Here is a 17,418-nt window from a genome sequence, read left to right as displayed (position 1 = left end):
CGGCCCAAACGGCCTCCCTCTCAGCAAAGTATTTCAAAACGATGACTCTGACGATCTCATTTTATAATTGCTGCCCCACCACCCAAAAAACGTCCTGTCCTTTTGTGACTGATGTGTACAAACAAATTGCCTCACCAGTGGCTCCACCTTTCAGTCATTTATTAAATGCTTTTGTCGTTTCTCCCTAAGGGTGTTGGAAAACAGTAAGAGACAAACAGAGACACAGTAAAATATTTGGGGACTAACTCTGGGCGAGACCAGACTTGCTTATGTAAATAATTTAACTCCAAAACTTTTTCTTGAAATTAAGTGAATTGAGGCGGCTTCATCACACGGGAGAACGAAAGATTTAAGAGGCCATGATAGACTGGGGTACTGTATGTTATCTGTTAACTGAGGCACTTTGAGCAAGAGGTGCCGTGGGTAACTGCACCAGGAAGACAAATATTGATAATCCTTATTTGGTCAGTTACGTCAATGTAGCTGTCCCTTTTGGCACTACTATAGATTAAAACTCACAGGGGGGAGAAGTATCTTTATATAGGATATTGTGAGTAGAGTTAAAATAATATTTGCCTCTAAAATGAAGAAGTACAGAACTTAAATAAATGTACTTAGTGGCTTAAGGGGCCATAAACAAAAAACAAACAACATGTAAGTTACTGCACCACCAAAACACTATAAATCCATATATTGTAATGACACATAAGGGGTTAAATACATCACCTTAAATTCCCTGTTTTCGCAGCATTTCCACACTTAAACTTCCTTCTGGAATGTAATATCCCCCAATACCGTGATTCCCACAGGTGGGTGAGCTAAAAAAAACTGGGTGGATGTCCCAGAAGACCTTCCTCTGATTGGATAACGGTGACGTTTGGATGGGTGTGGGAGATTATAAATGGTGGGGAAAACGTTTGTTGTTTGTTGTTTGTTCAAACATTATAACGGTTTGAGTCTCGCTAGTTGCAGGCACCCTCGCCAGAAAGTCGAGTTTGTTACCTTATTTCTGTCCTTTTTCCAAGATGAACAGAATTATTCTCCATCTTTTTGCACTCGGATTCTGCTTTGCAGTCGGTAAGTAGGCTAACCGTAAATCAATTAGGCTATGATCGACTTCATAATTCATTTAAAATTGCAAATAGTTTCCATCATTTTAAAACGTTTAACTTATAAAAACCTACCTCTAAAAGTGAAATTAACTTTTTCAAACTTAATTTACTTAAACATTTCCCCCGAGGTATGCTACATGATTCGAAGTTGGTGTGGCTGTGTTTTATTGTTGATTGTATCAACATCATAGAAAGTTGTCTTCAGTATTGCTATGTTCAGAAATGACACTTCTTTTTGCACGATGTTAACGTTAGCTGATTAGATAAGGCTATTTTTAAATGTATAGGCTAGATTTTGCTTCTAGTAGAACTTTGATATTTTCAATCTATTTTTTGTTAGACGAGAAAAAAAATCAGCTTGACTTTTTTTAGTACACAATCCATACTAGATCCAAAAAATCAGCTGATTAAAAAAAATCAGCTATAGGATCTGCCACGTTTTGTTGGACTAAAATCTTTAATAATTTGCTTTCTTCGGGGTGATTTTGGTAAGTGTGCGTCAGCAGCGTCACAAGAGTTCCGTTATTTTTTTAGCTTAACCTATTGTGCTTAGTGTTGAAGGCTGCAGACCTTAGTGCTTTTTTTTTTTTTTTTTTTTTTTTTTAAATATATTTAATTTATACTCCTTATTGATCCCCAATGGGGAAATTACAGTTTGAGTGTAGACTACACTCTGTATACCAGTGATGTGCTCACATCATTTAAGGGCAGGGTGCCCAAAACTGGATCTTGGCACCTTTTGTGACAATGGCCAAACTGTCATTTAAGATTAGCCTACATGTAGCCTAGAGCGTTTTTTACTGGTACCATTCACAACTTTAGACAATGGAAACGTAAAAATAACCGTTCTGCTATAACAAGTACAGTGTAACAAACTGAACTCAACGGAACTGAACCAGACTGTTTGGTGGACCCAAGGCTATAATGAACTTGTTCTGACTGTTGCAGATAAGCCTTAGCTATAACATCACCTGTTTGGTTATATCCATTTTGTGTTTCTCTTAATGTCATCTAAAAGAGCCATCAGTTATCCCAATTGATTTGGGTTAGCTAAAAGTAATAGGGAAAATGTTTAAAATAGTTACAAAATAATGGGGAAACATTAAGCTAAAAGTAGGCTAATGAAACAGTTGGAAAATAAACGTTAGCATGTATAGTTTAAATAACTACTAATTTCGCAGGTAACCAATAAACAGTTGAAATAGTCTTTTTAGTGGATAAACGGGTGAAAAACAGTTTGCTAAAGGCAACTGATACAGTTTATAGTTAGCTGTAATGAAACGGTTGAAATAGTTAGTTAAAGGTAACCCATGGTTGAAATTGTTAGCTTAACAGTTGAAACAGTTAGCTTAAAGTAATGGAAAAACTGTTGAAATAATTAAGTAGGCTAATGGATAAACTGTTAAATCATTCAGAGCTGAAATGATTAGTTGACTGACAAACTAACAGAAAATTAACTGTTTTGATCATTGATTCATTATTTCTGTAATCTTTCAAGCAAAAATGCCTATGTGAGGATTTGCTGGTTTTCTTCATATCTGACAGGAAGCTAAATATTTGAACTGTGGTTCTGATAAAACCAGAAATTTGGACACATCGCCTTGGTTTGTTGCAGCCCTAAAACCACTTTTTATGTTTTAAAGGACTACATCGTAAGATTCAACAGAACACCGAATGATTCCCAGATTAAACAAAGCTGCAGTTTTGCTGTTTACCCTCTGTGCACATCCCAGGCTTTACTCTAATGCTGTTATTACAGGTTAGGGTGATGCAGCCTGTTTGTGGTACGAGGAGGTTCTTTTTTCCCCCCCAGAATGTAAAGACTGAATCATGTTCCAACCTGCCAGCCATTGCATGAGAAATTCCTCACCCTGTAAGAGTTGAGGCTTTGCCCAAGTCTCAAATTCCACTTCAACACAGGCTCTATAGACTGGGTGCTCTAAAATGGCCATTTGTTCTTCTATTGTTTTGAGGTTATTGTAGTCAATTTGTCTTCTCTGGATGGTTATTTTGGTCTCCTGTTTCAAACACTTCTTAGCGGGAACCATATTCCCATCGTGGCTGCTTTTTTACATTCTCAGGTAATAACTTTGACCTTTTAAAGCCTACAAATCCTTTACTTAAATAGTTGATTCACAATAGGGCTGTTGGAACGAATTCCAAAAGTCGAATATAATTCGAATAGTAAAAAAATCAATACTATTCGAATGCTGAAATTATAAATTGGTTGGCTAACATTAGCTAATCTGTCTTTTCATGTCACGTCTGATGAACAATAAGTTATGGGAGTGAGAAACACAAGGCATTGTGGGCTAACCTTGCGTATCGAGAAAAGTTAGCTAGTACAAGGGGGAGTGACAGGCTGCGGCTGTAAATCAGAAGAAGGATACAAAATAGTTTTAACTACTTTTAAAATCAACATCCACCTAGCATACATGCTTATGTTATCATTAGTTAGCTCGTTCTGGCTTCCTAACTGCGTCGCGAGTTATAGGAGCTTAGCTGGGAGCTTCATGGAGACAGTTAATGTTAGCTGCCCTACAACTGTCTAAGTTAGCATCGACTTCGTACCTTCTAACAGCAGGATTCTCAGTAACGTGACAATCTGCAAGAAACAGTTTGCTTAAATCACTAAAATAGTAGCGGCAGTGGCAGTTATCAATGCCGTTAGCATCGTGGCTAACACTGTTGTTACTTTTATGACAAATCGTTTTGGCTGTGCTTTCTAACATGTCATTGAGCTAACAGAGCAACGTTAGCCTTTACAACAGAGCTGCTTCACTAGCTACAGTGGTTAGATAATGTTTCATTACACAGTTCTCTGTTGATATGTTTGTCGCGGTGTGCTCGTGCTGGAATATAATGTAAACAGAGCGGCGCGCAAGAAATGCAATGCGCCATGAGTGTAGATCCCCTTCACGGCCAGGTTGATGTTGGAAGTCCCTCTAGTGGACAGAATGTGTAACAACAACCACATGCTTATAGTGGCATTGTCAATGCATACGCCTGAGTAGTTAGTACATATTGAACAGGCTGCATTTGAGCATTAAATATTCAAATATTATTTGAATATTTAAAAACAAAACAAATGAAATTCGAATGGTATTATAGAGGAAGAGTGACAGCTCTCATTCACAAATGGTAAATTATTGAATCTGGTTGATTTTTGAGATCAGTAGGTTACAGGCTACTGAGAGGTTTCCCCCAAGCACCAGCTGCCAGTAAAATGGACAAAAACTTGGCTACGTTTTAATCCAGATGGCAGTAAATTTGTCAAGTTGACCAATTTTTGTATACCCTTTTTTAGTGTTTACATCTTTGTCTTTAGAGTAGGTCAACTCTTCTGTTTTGGATTTGAATTACATTTTGTACTAAATGCAAATTCCTTTTGGTTTTTTAAAAATATTTTGCATATTAAAATTCTTACATGCAGAGCATAGTACGGTCAGGCTTCTGCATACGTTGCTAAACAGTTAAATATTTGTCCGCTCACTCTCTTAGGTTAAATATGCTATATTTACTGTCTGTCCCACGCTATTGGCTTAAGACCTGAGATGATTGTGCTTTTGAGTCCAAAGCACCAAAACTATGGAATGCTCTGCCCCCTATATATATGGTCTGCTCTTTCTGTGCATTCCTTTAAAAAACAGGTAAAGCTGTTTACACAGGTGTTTGGTTGACCAGTATGCACCTTGTCTGCACTTTCAACATTATTGGGTGACACCCATTGTGTATTGTGTTTCTAGTGTGCTTGTATGCCTCTGTAAAGCACTTTGTGACTTATATCTGTGAAAAGCGCTTCATAAATACATTTTACTTACTTTTACTTAAGTTATGTTTTTATTAATCTGTAAAAATTGATTCAGAGGGGGACAAAACATTTAATCCGACTGCTCCTTCCCATCAGTCTGGCTAATCCTATCCTTGTAAAATAAGTATATTTACACAAGACAGTAGACCCACCCTATTCATCTTGACCTTTTGTGAGGTTGTAGGTGTGAGAATGATAATGGTCCCAGTTTTAGCAGATGCTTTGATGGCAGTCTTTGAATATTTACCCTCACATTACTTTTCATAATCTTTTTTGCATAAACTAGTTTGCAAGTTGATCTCATGACATGCTGTCTTACTTTAACTTTCCGTGCACAGTGGGTTTGGCGTTGTAACGCATGACTCACATTGTGAGTTTAATTTCAGCTTGTTTACTGTTTTTCTTCCAAGTTGTTCCCCACAGTGAGTTGAGACATTCAAAATAATACCATTTTAAAGCTTTTTAAAATTGCGCTTTTAGTAGTGAATTAGGGACTAAGGATGCCCTCAAGTTATTGGGTGACCCTTCCCAAAGCACAAGGAATATACCTAGACACTATTAACCACATCAGAGTGGTTATTTCTCTGTAATCACTTTTTTTCCCCTGTCCTTAGTATTCAATTTTAACAGGACTTTAGTCTTTTTAACAAAGGCACTGTTAGTTTCTTTGTTGTTCTTTGTTATTTTTCTCTGTTTTGGGTTCCCTTACAGTTTTTCTTTTTCGCTTTGGTACTATTATCACAACTATGTGGTACAATTTCACAACTCTTAGTACAAAACTCCAAACTCATCACACTTGTAACACAGTTTTTCATTCAAAACTTTGAATGAAATTTTGCATTTGTTTGTATTGTAAACATCTCTCACTACACAAGCATTGATTCAAAATATAAGCTTTTTGTGAAATGTCATGAGAACATACGGTTTAATCACCAAAACACAACATATTTTTTTAGTTTAGTTTTTAACTACCCGTGAATCCAGTAACAAACGATGTAAGATACATTCAAATCGACATTAGAAGTGCTGAAAGTAATATGCTACAGTAAAAGACAGATTACAGTTTTCACATTACTGTAGTAGGAAATACACTTGCACCCCTTTAGTGTACTGTAATAGGGTGACCAATTGTGGTGGCAGAGGGGGTGAAATCAATTAGCAATAACAATTATTCATTATGTGTGGTTACATGTCGTGTAAATTTTCATACATACACACATTTAATATAGCTGACAAACCAATTCAAAATATATAGGTTTACCAAACGGTTTAGTGATTAACCATTAAGAGCAGTTGGATTAAATGTTGGTGAAATTTATATACAAATCAGAAGAGAAGCACATCAAAAGTAGTGTGAGCATTGCATTGTGATGGACCATTACTTCATATGAAAGGTATTGTCTTTGATGACACACTGATTAGGTGTGGTGGAAAAAGTTACTGTAATTCTGTGTGTTGTACTTAGTCAATTAAACATGTGATTTAATGTTTGAAAAACAGCTATCTGCTTTGAGTTTTGTACTAAGAGTTTAAAAAACGGATCTTGTGGTAGAACCAGTTATATACGGTATGGGTAAAACCTAAGGGGCTAATGCTCCATTATCTGTAGTTTTAGTGACAGAGCATTAGAGGGCAGTATTCAGCTGACATTGCACATAATGTGCCACACCTTAGTTTAAACGGTTTCCTTGTTATAAAATGGATGGCAACAGTTGAGAGTTTTGCTCAATTCTAGGTGGAATAACTAGCTGTAATATTTAAATTCCATCCTCAAAAGTCCCTTTACTCTTGTAACTTAACTGTCATTTATTGAAATTAATGATCTGCACCATCTCTTCATTTTCTATTGTTTACAAATTCTGATATTTGTACATATTTAAGGCTGTAAATTATTTTGAATGAGTTTACATACACTTAACAGTCCTACAAAGTAAATGCAATGTTACATATCTGGTAAACATTTTGTTTTTTGGATGGACACATAGCAAAACAGATTCAATTAATTCCTTAAAACCTTATGATCATATTACATATTAGCCTCTCATGGAAGATTTTCCAAAGGTAGTGTGAAGTGTTATGTATTGTCGGTCTGTTGCCAGTCTTATTATAGAATAATCGGCCAGAAAACTTTAACTTCAGTTTTTGCAATAACTGCTCTCTGGCCTTTGTAGGGCAGATAACCTTACTCAAGTAGTACAATGCGGTGCTACTTGTTCTTAAGTATTTACATTTTCTGCTACTTTATACTTCTATTTCATCTACACGTCAGCGACATTTATTTGTCAGCTGTAGTTATTACTTTGCAGATGAAAATGTTATTTATTTAGAACATTTTACACTCCACACTGTTTTTGTACTATACATTAATTACTTAATCTTTTATCCATATTTAAGGAAATCTGCTGTTGTGTAGAGAATCTGTTGCAATCAAGGGAGGTGAAGACACAACCGATTATATGTTGAGACACTTCTGCTGCAGTGAACACTCTTCTGTAATTGAACATCATTAAGCTTTACTGTTCCTATGTCACTTCACCTCCAGACTCTCCTCACCTCCACAATAAACCTTTTGTGCTGAAAAAAGTCTTGAGCAAGACATTTGTTTGCTTGACTGTGTGTTGTGTCAATGGGTGAGATTACGCAATAGGTCAGAGGATCAGGTCAGACTAGATTCCACAAGGCAACACGTCAGTTAGCATTGAATAGCACTTACATTTTGCTAGGTGTGGCTGCGCTAAGATCATATGAGACTTTAATTGCCAGTGACTTACCTTAGGACTTGTGTGCTGACATTTTTACTATATGCCTAACTATTTTAAGTAATCTTGTAAAAGCAAGTGTGATTTGTAGGCCTTTTGACATATTTCTGAAGGTTTTTGGTCGTTTTGTCTCCCTAATGAAATCTGTTCTATCTCACAACAGAATACATATAGGTGTCTGCGTGAGATTATCTAATAATAGGAGTAATAAGAGAGGACATGAGATTGTCTTTAAATTGTCAGTTTCTACACAAACTCTGGTGTAACCAAAACCAGCAGGACAGGGTGTGGGAATGTTTGTGTAAAAAGGCGTGGCCATGCTTTTAAATCTCTGGTATTATCAAATTTGAAATTTAAAATCAGGTTTTATTTTGTCAGCTGGAAAAAAGGTGACTATTGATGAGTCGGCCCAGCAAACATCTCAGTAATATAGCAGTAAATATTTCTCTCTCTATCTCAAATACTGGAGTTAAATATCATCCATCTTCTCTACTTGAGGCATTGCCTTACATGTTAGTTTTTGTAAATTTATTGTGATACTTTAATGTGAGACTGATGCATCTCACATCAATCTGACGCATTGGGGTCATTTTTGGATTTATTGCAGTAAATATATTACATATTGGACCAATATATTGCATATTTAAACCAATAGACTTGGTCGGCATAACTGGGAACACCCATTAAAACGTAATTTCCTTTTCTGCTGTGGGGGAAAACAAACATTCAAATTAATGTGTGGGTGAGTGTAGACTTTGTTAGCGGATAATCTTTATCATATTTACGGTTATTTTTGTGCTTAGTACAATGCCGAAAAGTTGCTGTGGTGTTTTGTGCCTCTAATAAGTTAAAAAAAATCCTGATCTTAAGTTTTACATACTGCCAAATAGACAGATGGAGCTGGTGTTAATACCACTTACGTCGCTGCTACAATCCAAACTGTAACCGTTACAAGGAATTTATTTATTTAACATGCTTAAATATACTGGTCTTTAATATAGCTTTAATGAACGTGGGATAACAATAGACTGTTTCATGACCCTGGGATGACGTTTCTGATAATACAGTCAGATTGAATCATCTAAGATAAGCAAACTGTTAACAAAAAATGTTTGGAAACGACACCTCTGGCTGTTCCGTTGGGTCATTTGTCCAGTCACATATAATGTACGGACAATCCGACCCAATACAGCTCAGTTTTTTGTAATGTATCTTGCTCTGTCAAGCAGTAAAAGTTCTTTTGAGTAGCCCATACTGGGTTGACACTATGTTATCCATTCAAGGGAAATGGATTGCTTTCCCCCACAGCGACTCCGCTACAGGCCATGCCCCAGCTATGATGAGTCACCGACCAAGTGTATGGTTACGAAATGTTTTTTGCCCATGACCTCATCACAGTGTGCATGTCTGAGATGGAAGTGGTTTTCCCTGCTCAGACTGTCAGTCATTTTTAGGGGCCTGAAAAGGTAAAACGATAGTGTTTCACAAGAAAAAAGCAAAAAATAAGATTTTTTTTTTTTTTCTGGCAGAATTAATTTTTTCGTATTTCCTACCCAGGAAATGCGCTCATCATGCCCCCTTTAATTTATTTTATAATTCCCCAGATTGGGAACCACTGGGTTAAATTATAGTGTTTTGCAATAAACATTAGACGAGTCCAAAAAAATTATTATAATAATGTGTGTATCAGAATTTAAACTATTTCCTACATCCTAACACGGCAGTCTTACTCTTTTATTTATTCTACTTAAGGAGGCACTGGTTAAAATTCACAAAACTGAGCTGTACAATGCATCTGAACCTTTTTATGGCTTTCTTTTAGTGTGGGGATTCTTGTATGAAATTTACACAGGGGAAAGAGCTCACGTTACATTTACAGCACATTTACACACACTAAGATCAAACAACACTCAGAGCGGCTTCACAAACTTGTTTAATAGTTTTAAACTAACTAAATCTTGATCAAACATTAAAAAAAGAAAAGGGAACTTCACAGAAATGACTTCAGTAGTTACATCCCATAAAGATTCCAGTCATGGGACACTGACGTTGAAACTGGACCGACAGGTTTCTAACAAAAGCTTTGAGTATCTTCCCTCCCAGCACTTAGTCACATAGTTTCAGTCTACAATGGCCACTTGGCTTTAAGGCTTGGTGCATCACCACAACAACGGAAAGCATTGATTTGGTTCTCTTAAATCTATAAAAAAGTTGTCATTTGAGTTAAGGTTAGTAGCAGGAAACTCTGTAAACTTAAGAAAAGACAGCTGTGAACTGCAGAGCGGCTTTATTGCTAAATATGTATTTAGTTTGGTGCATGTCCGGGAACACATTAAATCCACTTTGTAATAATAGAGGGTTTGTTATCAAGTAGCTTTATTACTTTATCAGAGTTACAGTGACATAAAGTTTACAGGTGCATATAGGTGTTCCTGAGAGAATTAGATGTATTACTTTTTCACCTCAGCTGACTTATGGCCAGTAACCCTCTCAAGCCACAGCACCCATTGGGTTGGTTTTATTTACATTTCCCTCACTATTTTCTTCCAATCCAGTGTTTTAACATGTAATTTTACAATAGTTTATACTGTTATACTTTGTTTACATAAATGCACAGTTGGCATGCTTATAAATTGTTAAAATTGTCATTTAAATGTGATTTAGGAACTTGCAAGGGACTGATGTAATAAAAGAAACGAAATCAAAGCAGCAGATATATTGACTAAATAGAGATAGGTTAATTTACAGTTTTTTTTACAATCGCTTTGCTAGTAATTTAAGAACCTTGACGTCATTTTTCTAAACTCTAGACACAAAACTCATAACCATCATCACTTGTAACACAGGCTGTCCAATGTTCAAAACATTGCATTGTGCATTCATATCTTTAAATCTTGCACTTGCACAATCATTGGTTCAAAAAACTTATTGTGAAATACCATTGAAACGTCACTTTAGATCACCCACACGCAAGCTACCCATAGTTTCACTGGGTCATCGTTCGTACAATCATTAAATATTGTAGTACAAAATAGGTGATACATGTTTCATTATGGTACACAACATAGGTTTATTTGAATCAAAGCAAAATAATTGGCTACAAAATAGAAAAGACAGTACTGTAAAACATCAAATGCAGTGTTCATCAACTTGCTTACTGTAAAAAGCAAAACAAATAACTGATTACTGTACTTCTACATATTCATCAACTCTGTCTTGTGGATTTGGCCGCAGGTTCTCATCTACATTGCAATTAGCTAAACATCTTGGAAAAAACTTTCTGGTAGTAGTACATTACAGTAAAGAATGATGATGAAATATTACATCCATAGATAATGTAGTCAAATTGGTTCATGCTCCACACTAATTGGTGACAATGAATCTTGTTATCTTGAAACTTTCATGATCTAAACATGGAATATTGTTTGTCTGTTTCCATACAACTATGCATTAAGAGTAATGCAACAGTTACTGAAATGTAATGTTTGAATTACTTTTTGAAATAGAAGTACTTTGATGTTTTTTTGTTAAATGAACAAATGATCTTTGGTTTATGTGTATTATATCCAAGAAATTGAAAAAAAGTGTTAGTTTTGAAAAATGTGTATTTTGATGGTTGTGAGTTTTGTGTCTAGAGTTTTGAAAAATTACGTCAAGGTTCTGAAATTGTGTATTGTGTGTGTGTGTGTGTGGGGAAAAAAAAAAAAACTGTAACCACAAATCCAAATAAATAATAACTGCACATGAAATTAGACCGATAATATAGTTTCAACAGTTACAATACATTAGTTTACATCTATTATGTCAGCAACTTTGGTGCAGATGGAAAAGTGCATTCATTTTATTTTATTTTTTTTTGTATGCAAACTGCAAAAACATAAGGCTATACTATTAAAATGGGTACTGTATACTTTGTATGCTGTATGGACTCAGGACACAGCACATCTGCCCTCAGTTTTTAAAGTAGACTTTTCTGGTCAACATTTGCAGAGATAGCCCTGATTTTTCAGAATTGACAAAGCTTCTCCAGAGCCATATAAGAAGCGCTGATACTCTCCATTACGACTAAACTTATCTTTAGGAGTTATTGTTTTTAAGCTGTGGTTCTGTATTTATGTTTGCGCTTTTTATTGCCTATCTATACAATTTTATTTAATTTTATTTCCTGATGTGCGAGCCTCACATTCTCACACATGAAATTGTCCAAATTGACTGCCGTTCTGTTGTTAAAAACCTGCTTCTTTCATGTGAGCTGACAAACATCCATCCTGAGTTGATGACTGCCTTTTAAGGGCTGTTATCTGTGAGGCATGGCCTTTGTCAACAAACCTTGACTAGAAACTGAATTCAGATGTCCCAGCGTGCAAACTAATGGTTTGAATGTGTAGGTTCTACACAGGGTACTATTACCTGTAGTCTGCAGTCATTTTTCTGTCTGGAAACTAATAGCAGCTGGTAAAATAGGCTCAGAATTAATTTATATAGCTTAAAATGCCCAATTTTTTTTCTTCATATACAAGAAACTCAATCCTTAGACCCTCAATTTGGATAAAGAAAAGCCACCACAAAACATCTTTAATTGGTGAAAACAAATAACTTTAAAAGCATTTTCATCAAGGTTGGAACTAGGAACGATTAGTTGATCAATTTGTGGATCAACAAAACGAAAACAGGAGAATAGGTGTCATGTAGGCTATAGAAGTATAAGTTGCTAACATAAGTCAATAATAAATAGTAAATATTAAGTGTGATAAGTTAAACCGTTTTATGCTAAGCGTAAAAGTGTATGTGAGTTAAGACTGAATCAGGTGCTACCAACAGCTGGTATGACCTCGACCATAAAACCTCTGTGCTAAAGGGCAAAGGTCACCCATTCTTTCATATTGCCTATGATCACTGACTTTGTCATTATCTCATAGTCAACCATGTACAAAACTGTAAGGCCCAACTGCATCATGTGACTGGATGTTAAACACTGAAACGGTATCAGCAAAGGCTTTCATTTCAGAAAAACATGAGAAGATGTTTATTGTGTCTACGTTTAAATTAGCCTACGTTTTTACCTCCTTATTATAGCCCGTTGCAAATCTGTTTACGCTAATTTTACTATTGTTCTTCCTCTCTCCTTGCCTCCATCTTCCTTCCCCTCCAACTGTCTCTGATACCAGTTCAAGCTCTGACGTGCTACAAATGCGACCTCGGCTTCGGTGACTTGTGCTTTACCACCACAACTACATGTAACAGCGGAGAACAATGCTTCAGTGGTGTCGGGAAAGCAGGTAAGGAGCTCAAAAGTTAACAATCTCACCGGACGACATTTTCCGAAAGGAAGGTTGTCACCACTTCAACACTTGCATAAAACCCAATTTTTGCATTCTTAAAATGCATATGTAACTGCAATAAAGGAGAATACCTTGGTGCTTGTAAAAAGCATTTTCATCAAAAGATTAAGACAAGGATTGTTTGGATTACTCAATCGGTTGAGCAACGGAAAATTTTAAGCCATTTAAGTAATTTAAGCCGGTGGTTCCCAATCATGGGTTATTTTACCTCTGGGTGTACACCTGCAGATGCCAGGGTGTACGTGGAAAGCTTGTGTAGCTCAACTGATTAACTAGTGAATTTACAGCCAGTAAGCTGCCAATCAACCTGAGTTCAGCATAAAGTATTTTAATTTAGAGAGCGTGCAAAAGTAGTTGGCAAGTGATCAGAGAAGTTTAAATAGTTCCCTCCAAGTATAGGAAAGAAATACTGGTTTTCAAACGGTCACCTACAATTTTCAACACTATGTACTTAAGTATAAAGTTTTAGTTTTTTTTAAGTGTAGGTGTTCCAACCTAGATTAATTAAAATAATCTGCTGCAGCTCTAGATACATACTCACCTTTCTGCCTTTTTTTGTTTGTATCAGGTTTTTACAGATCACAGATCTGCCTCCTTAGACATTTATTATAGAACTGTTTTTGAAATGGTTATGATCGCTGATCTCTATCTTCACTCACAATAGATAAACCCAAGTTTCCACAGGCTGGTTCAATCTCTCCTTTAACTTGTCACCGTTAAATCGCACTGACAGCTTAAATAGGCATGTGCATAAAAACATCTTATTCATAGTTTGTTGACAGTATGTTTACAAACTGGATCTTAAGATTTGGGAGGCTAATGCACAGTAAATATATTAATATGTCGCAGGAAAACTGTCCAAATCCAAAATGTCAATTTAAAATAATGTTGGGGAACAACTGTTGTTTTAGGCCTAAGAATTCATACTATGCTGTATGAGTTTTAGTTTTCTTAATGTGTGCCGGGCAGCTGATTTGTGAAATTCATCATAGTGAACATAAATTCTGCATTAACTTTATGCCAATGATAATGTAACTTTTATATACCTCAATACGGTTCAGCTGCTAATTGGTTTGTATATCCTATGGAAATGAACGGAAACCAATGGCAACAACAATGAAATTCAGTGCATACCTCCTCACTGTGCAACCATTTCAGTCCAACACAATGACCAATAGACCCTGACGGTGATTGTGTGCCTGTTTTGTTGTCACTTCACAGCTAAAGTCTTGGATATTAAGACAAAGGGCTGTTTAGCAGTGGCCAATTGCAACTCAACCGAACAAACGACCTTCGGCAACAACACCGTCTACAGCCTGACCAAGACATGCTGCAACACCGACCTGTGCAATGCTGCGCCCGGTCTGCCCGGGACCTCTGCTCTGAACCTGGCCCTCACCACCATCACTGCTCTGTTTGTGGCCAACGTCCTGGTTTGAAAGAAAATACAGCGGAAGATGGATAACAGTGTACACACACACACACACACACACACACACACACACTTATTGCGCACACACCAGCACTACAAGGATTAAATGCTCTCTCCTCAGACATGTTTTTTTTTTTTTTTTTTTTTTAAATGTATGGGTCTTGTGGTCACGATTCTTCATGTGTATTGTACTTCACACAAATAATATCAGTTTAAATTTAAATTCCCGTTTTTGTTTAGATTACTCAGTAAGCTGTCCCGGTCCTCATTTTACTATAAGAGATATTAAATTGTTACTTGACAATTTGAAGTGTAACACAAGACATCAAAGATGATACAAGTAGTCCACCACTTGTCTGACATGCCCTGTAATTTACTTTCTCCACTTGAAAACATGTGGAATTAAGTTCAGATACATGAATCACATGGTAGGCATTTCACTGCGTGACTAAATTGTTTTTGTAGGTGAATTAGTGCAACACAAAGGAATAGTTCCAACATTTTGGGAAATGCGCTTTTTAACTTTGCATTTATGGAGCTACAAACCAGTAACCGTTAGCTTAGCATATAGACTGGAAACAGGGGAAATGGCTAGCTTGGGGCAGTCTAAAGGTAAAAACTGTGGCTACTAGCACCTCCTAAAGCACACTAATTAATGTTAAGTTAATTAAGTTTAAAAACCACAAATTGTGTTTTTTACACACACACACACACACACACACACACACACACACACACACACACACACACACACACACACACACACGTAACTTTACTATTGCGCTTTTAAAGGTGATAGTGATTTTGTTTTACAAGTAGACACAGCCAGGCTAGCCGTTTCCCCCTGTTTCAAGTCTTTATGCTAAGCTAACTGTCTGCTGGCTGTGGCTTCATGTTTACTGTGTGTTCACACACAAAAGTGGTATTGTTCTTCTCAGCTAACGATGCAAGAAAAGGAATAATCGTACTTCACAAAATGTTGAACTATTCCTTTAGTTTGCTGCTTTTGACCCACTGTATTGTCATTTCTAAAGTCATAACATTCCAAGTATATAGATATAGATATTTCAAAGCTCCTATGAACATTTTCTGTTAATTTCATTTATTGCCATTGTTTGCTTTAACGTGTAGCTATCATAATGTAAATCGTCTCTTGGCTTATGTCTGGTTAGTGTCTGTGAAAATATTTCTTTTTGGTTAGCTTGTTCACACAAATAGCTTCATCAGTTCTGTGTTTAACCTGTTATTATTTTTGATATTTGTGTCAAATCCACACTGTACGTTACTCATAAACTCTGGGGAAAAGCTTTGTTTATCTTGTTAGTTTTGGATGTGTGAATACATATAAAAATGTGTGGAGAACGTGATTGAATTGAATCATGTTTGTAGATATTGAAATGTAATTGAGATTTCAGCAATTATCTTTAGATATTCTCTATTTAACACAAATCATTAAAGTTGAATTCCTGAAATTGACACTTTTGGCATTTTCTAAATGTGTAGCGGTGTCTAAATTTTGGTATGCAAACAATTTGAAGAAGACAATAAATATACAAATTGGGGAAAGTGGAACTTGCGGTCTGTTTATCACTGTTGTGATTTGGTTTCTTGTACGTCCACTGCTCAAAGCCACTCTGCAGGACCAACTGGTTTTTTGAGTTTCAGTGCATCATAGTGGAAAGGATGCCACTACTGGTATGAAGGAACCGTCTGTCCTGATTTCAGGTTTTGGCACATTTTATTTTTTGTTTTTATTGTATGAGATAATCTACAATTCAAACCAGAATAAAGCTGCTTGCAAACAAAGCGCTTTCAAATCATCATTAAATAATCAAAGTACCATCTTTTTATAATTCAAATTAAGCATTATTGAATGTAGTCTGGCCTTTGTGATCCAGAGGCTTTAATGATATAAAAAAGTAGGTGATACTGATGTGAAAGCTTGAAAATTTAGATTTTGAAAAGTATGATCATTGGTTTCATAACACACCCTGTTTTTAACTCAAATGTTGGTGTGTTTCTTCCATATTTCCTCTTCAGAAGACATGCAATACAGTTTTTTTCCCTCTACCTTACTGTTCTCCTTGCAACAACAATATGCTTTAGAGCTGAAAGAATTGGTCGATTGATCAGTTGATCAATTCTTTTTCAAACTAAAACGCCAAATATTCTCTGGTTTCAGCTTATCAAAATGGAAGATTTGATGCTTCTCTGCGTCATGTGAAAGAAAACTGAGTTTTACACTGTAGTGGCTCTTCCCCCGAGGTAAAGATGATGACAAAAGACCTGAAACTCCCCTCTTCTCCCCTCCCATCACCTGTCTCATGTATAAATACAGCCCATCACCAAACAAGCTCATCAGTTTTTGCTACACACAGCATCCGATCACCTGGGTGGAAGGATTTTTTTTTGTCTTTGAGTAGAAACCAAGAACCAAACCAACACATCAAGATGGGAAAGATCCTATTTGGAATCATTGCAGCTGTTGCATCTTTCATGCTGGGTAAGATTTAACAATTATCAAACAGTTATCACAAATGTATTACTGGAAAAAAATAATACAACGAACAAAGAGACAAAACAAATCATGAAAACATTCTGGCAGTGTCTGTATGTTAATGTTAATATATAGTAATATTTTTAAAGCCTTTTGACTTATTTTCTTAGTATTGTTTTATCACTCAATTGAATCATAACTAATTAAAGAAAAAGTGAATTTTATGCACAAATCAGAATCATTTCATTTGCACAAACCAATGGTGGATCAATTTCATCCACGTTCTTCTTTAACAAATCCTTAAACTACTGCAACTGATGAATTTCTTAACACTTAGAAAACTCATGATGCTTCTCCAACATGTAGCTAAGGGAACCAATTTTGAGTTCTCTGAGAAGGGGTCAGCTCACCCAAATTATATTTTTTTAAAAACACGAAGAAATTACAGTGGGAAAACTCAACATC

The 17,418-nt window shown here is 36.1% G+C and overlaps 1 protein-coding gene and 1 long non-coding RNA gene across 2 annotated transcripts; both read left to right on the top strand.

Moving 5' to 3' along the window:
• Positions 1-836: 836 nt before the first annotated feature.
• Positions 837-14,961, top strand: spaca4l (sperm acrosome associated 4 like). Its single transcript, XM_031295938.2, has 3 exons — positions 837-1,077; positions 12,851-12,961; positions 14,246-14,961. The coding sequence occupies exons 1-3, from the start codon at positions 1,026-1,028 to the stop codon at positions 14,461-14,463; spliced, it is 381 nt and encodes a 126-aa protein (XP_031151798.1). The 5' UTR covers positions 837-1,025; the 3' UTR covers positions 14,464-14,961.
• A 199-nt stretch (positions 14,962-15,160) lies between these two features.
• LOC116047272 lies at positions 15,161-16,022 on the top strand. The gene is made up of 2 exons (XR_004104360.2): positions 15,161-15,790; positions 15,960-16,022. It is a non-coding gene; the product is annotated as an uncharacterized LOC116047272 (long non-coding RNA).
• The last annotated feature ends 1,396 nt before the right edge of the window (positions 16,023-17,418 follow it).

Source organism: Sander lucioperca, chromosome 14, assembly GCF_008315115.2.
Source record: "Sander lucioperca isolate FBNREF2018 chromosome 14, SLUC_FBN_1.2, whole genome shotgun sequence".
Lineage (NCBI taxonomy): Eukaryota > Metazoa > Chordata > Actinopteri > Perciformes > Percidae > Sander > Sander lucioperca.
Note: the sequence above shows the minus strand (reverse complement) of the source record. Positions and strands in the feature narration are given on the sequence as shown.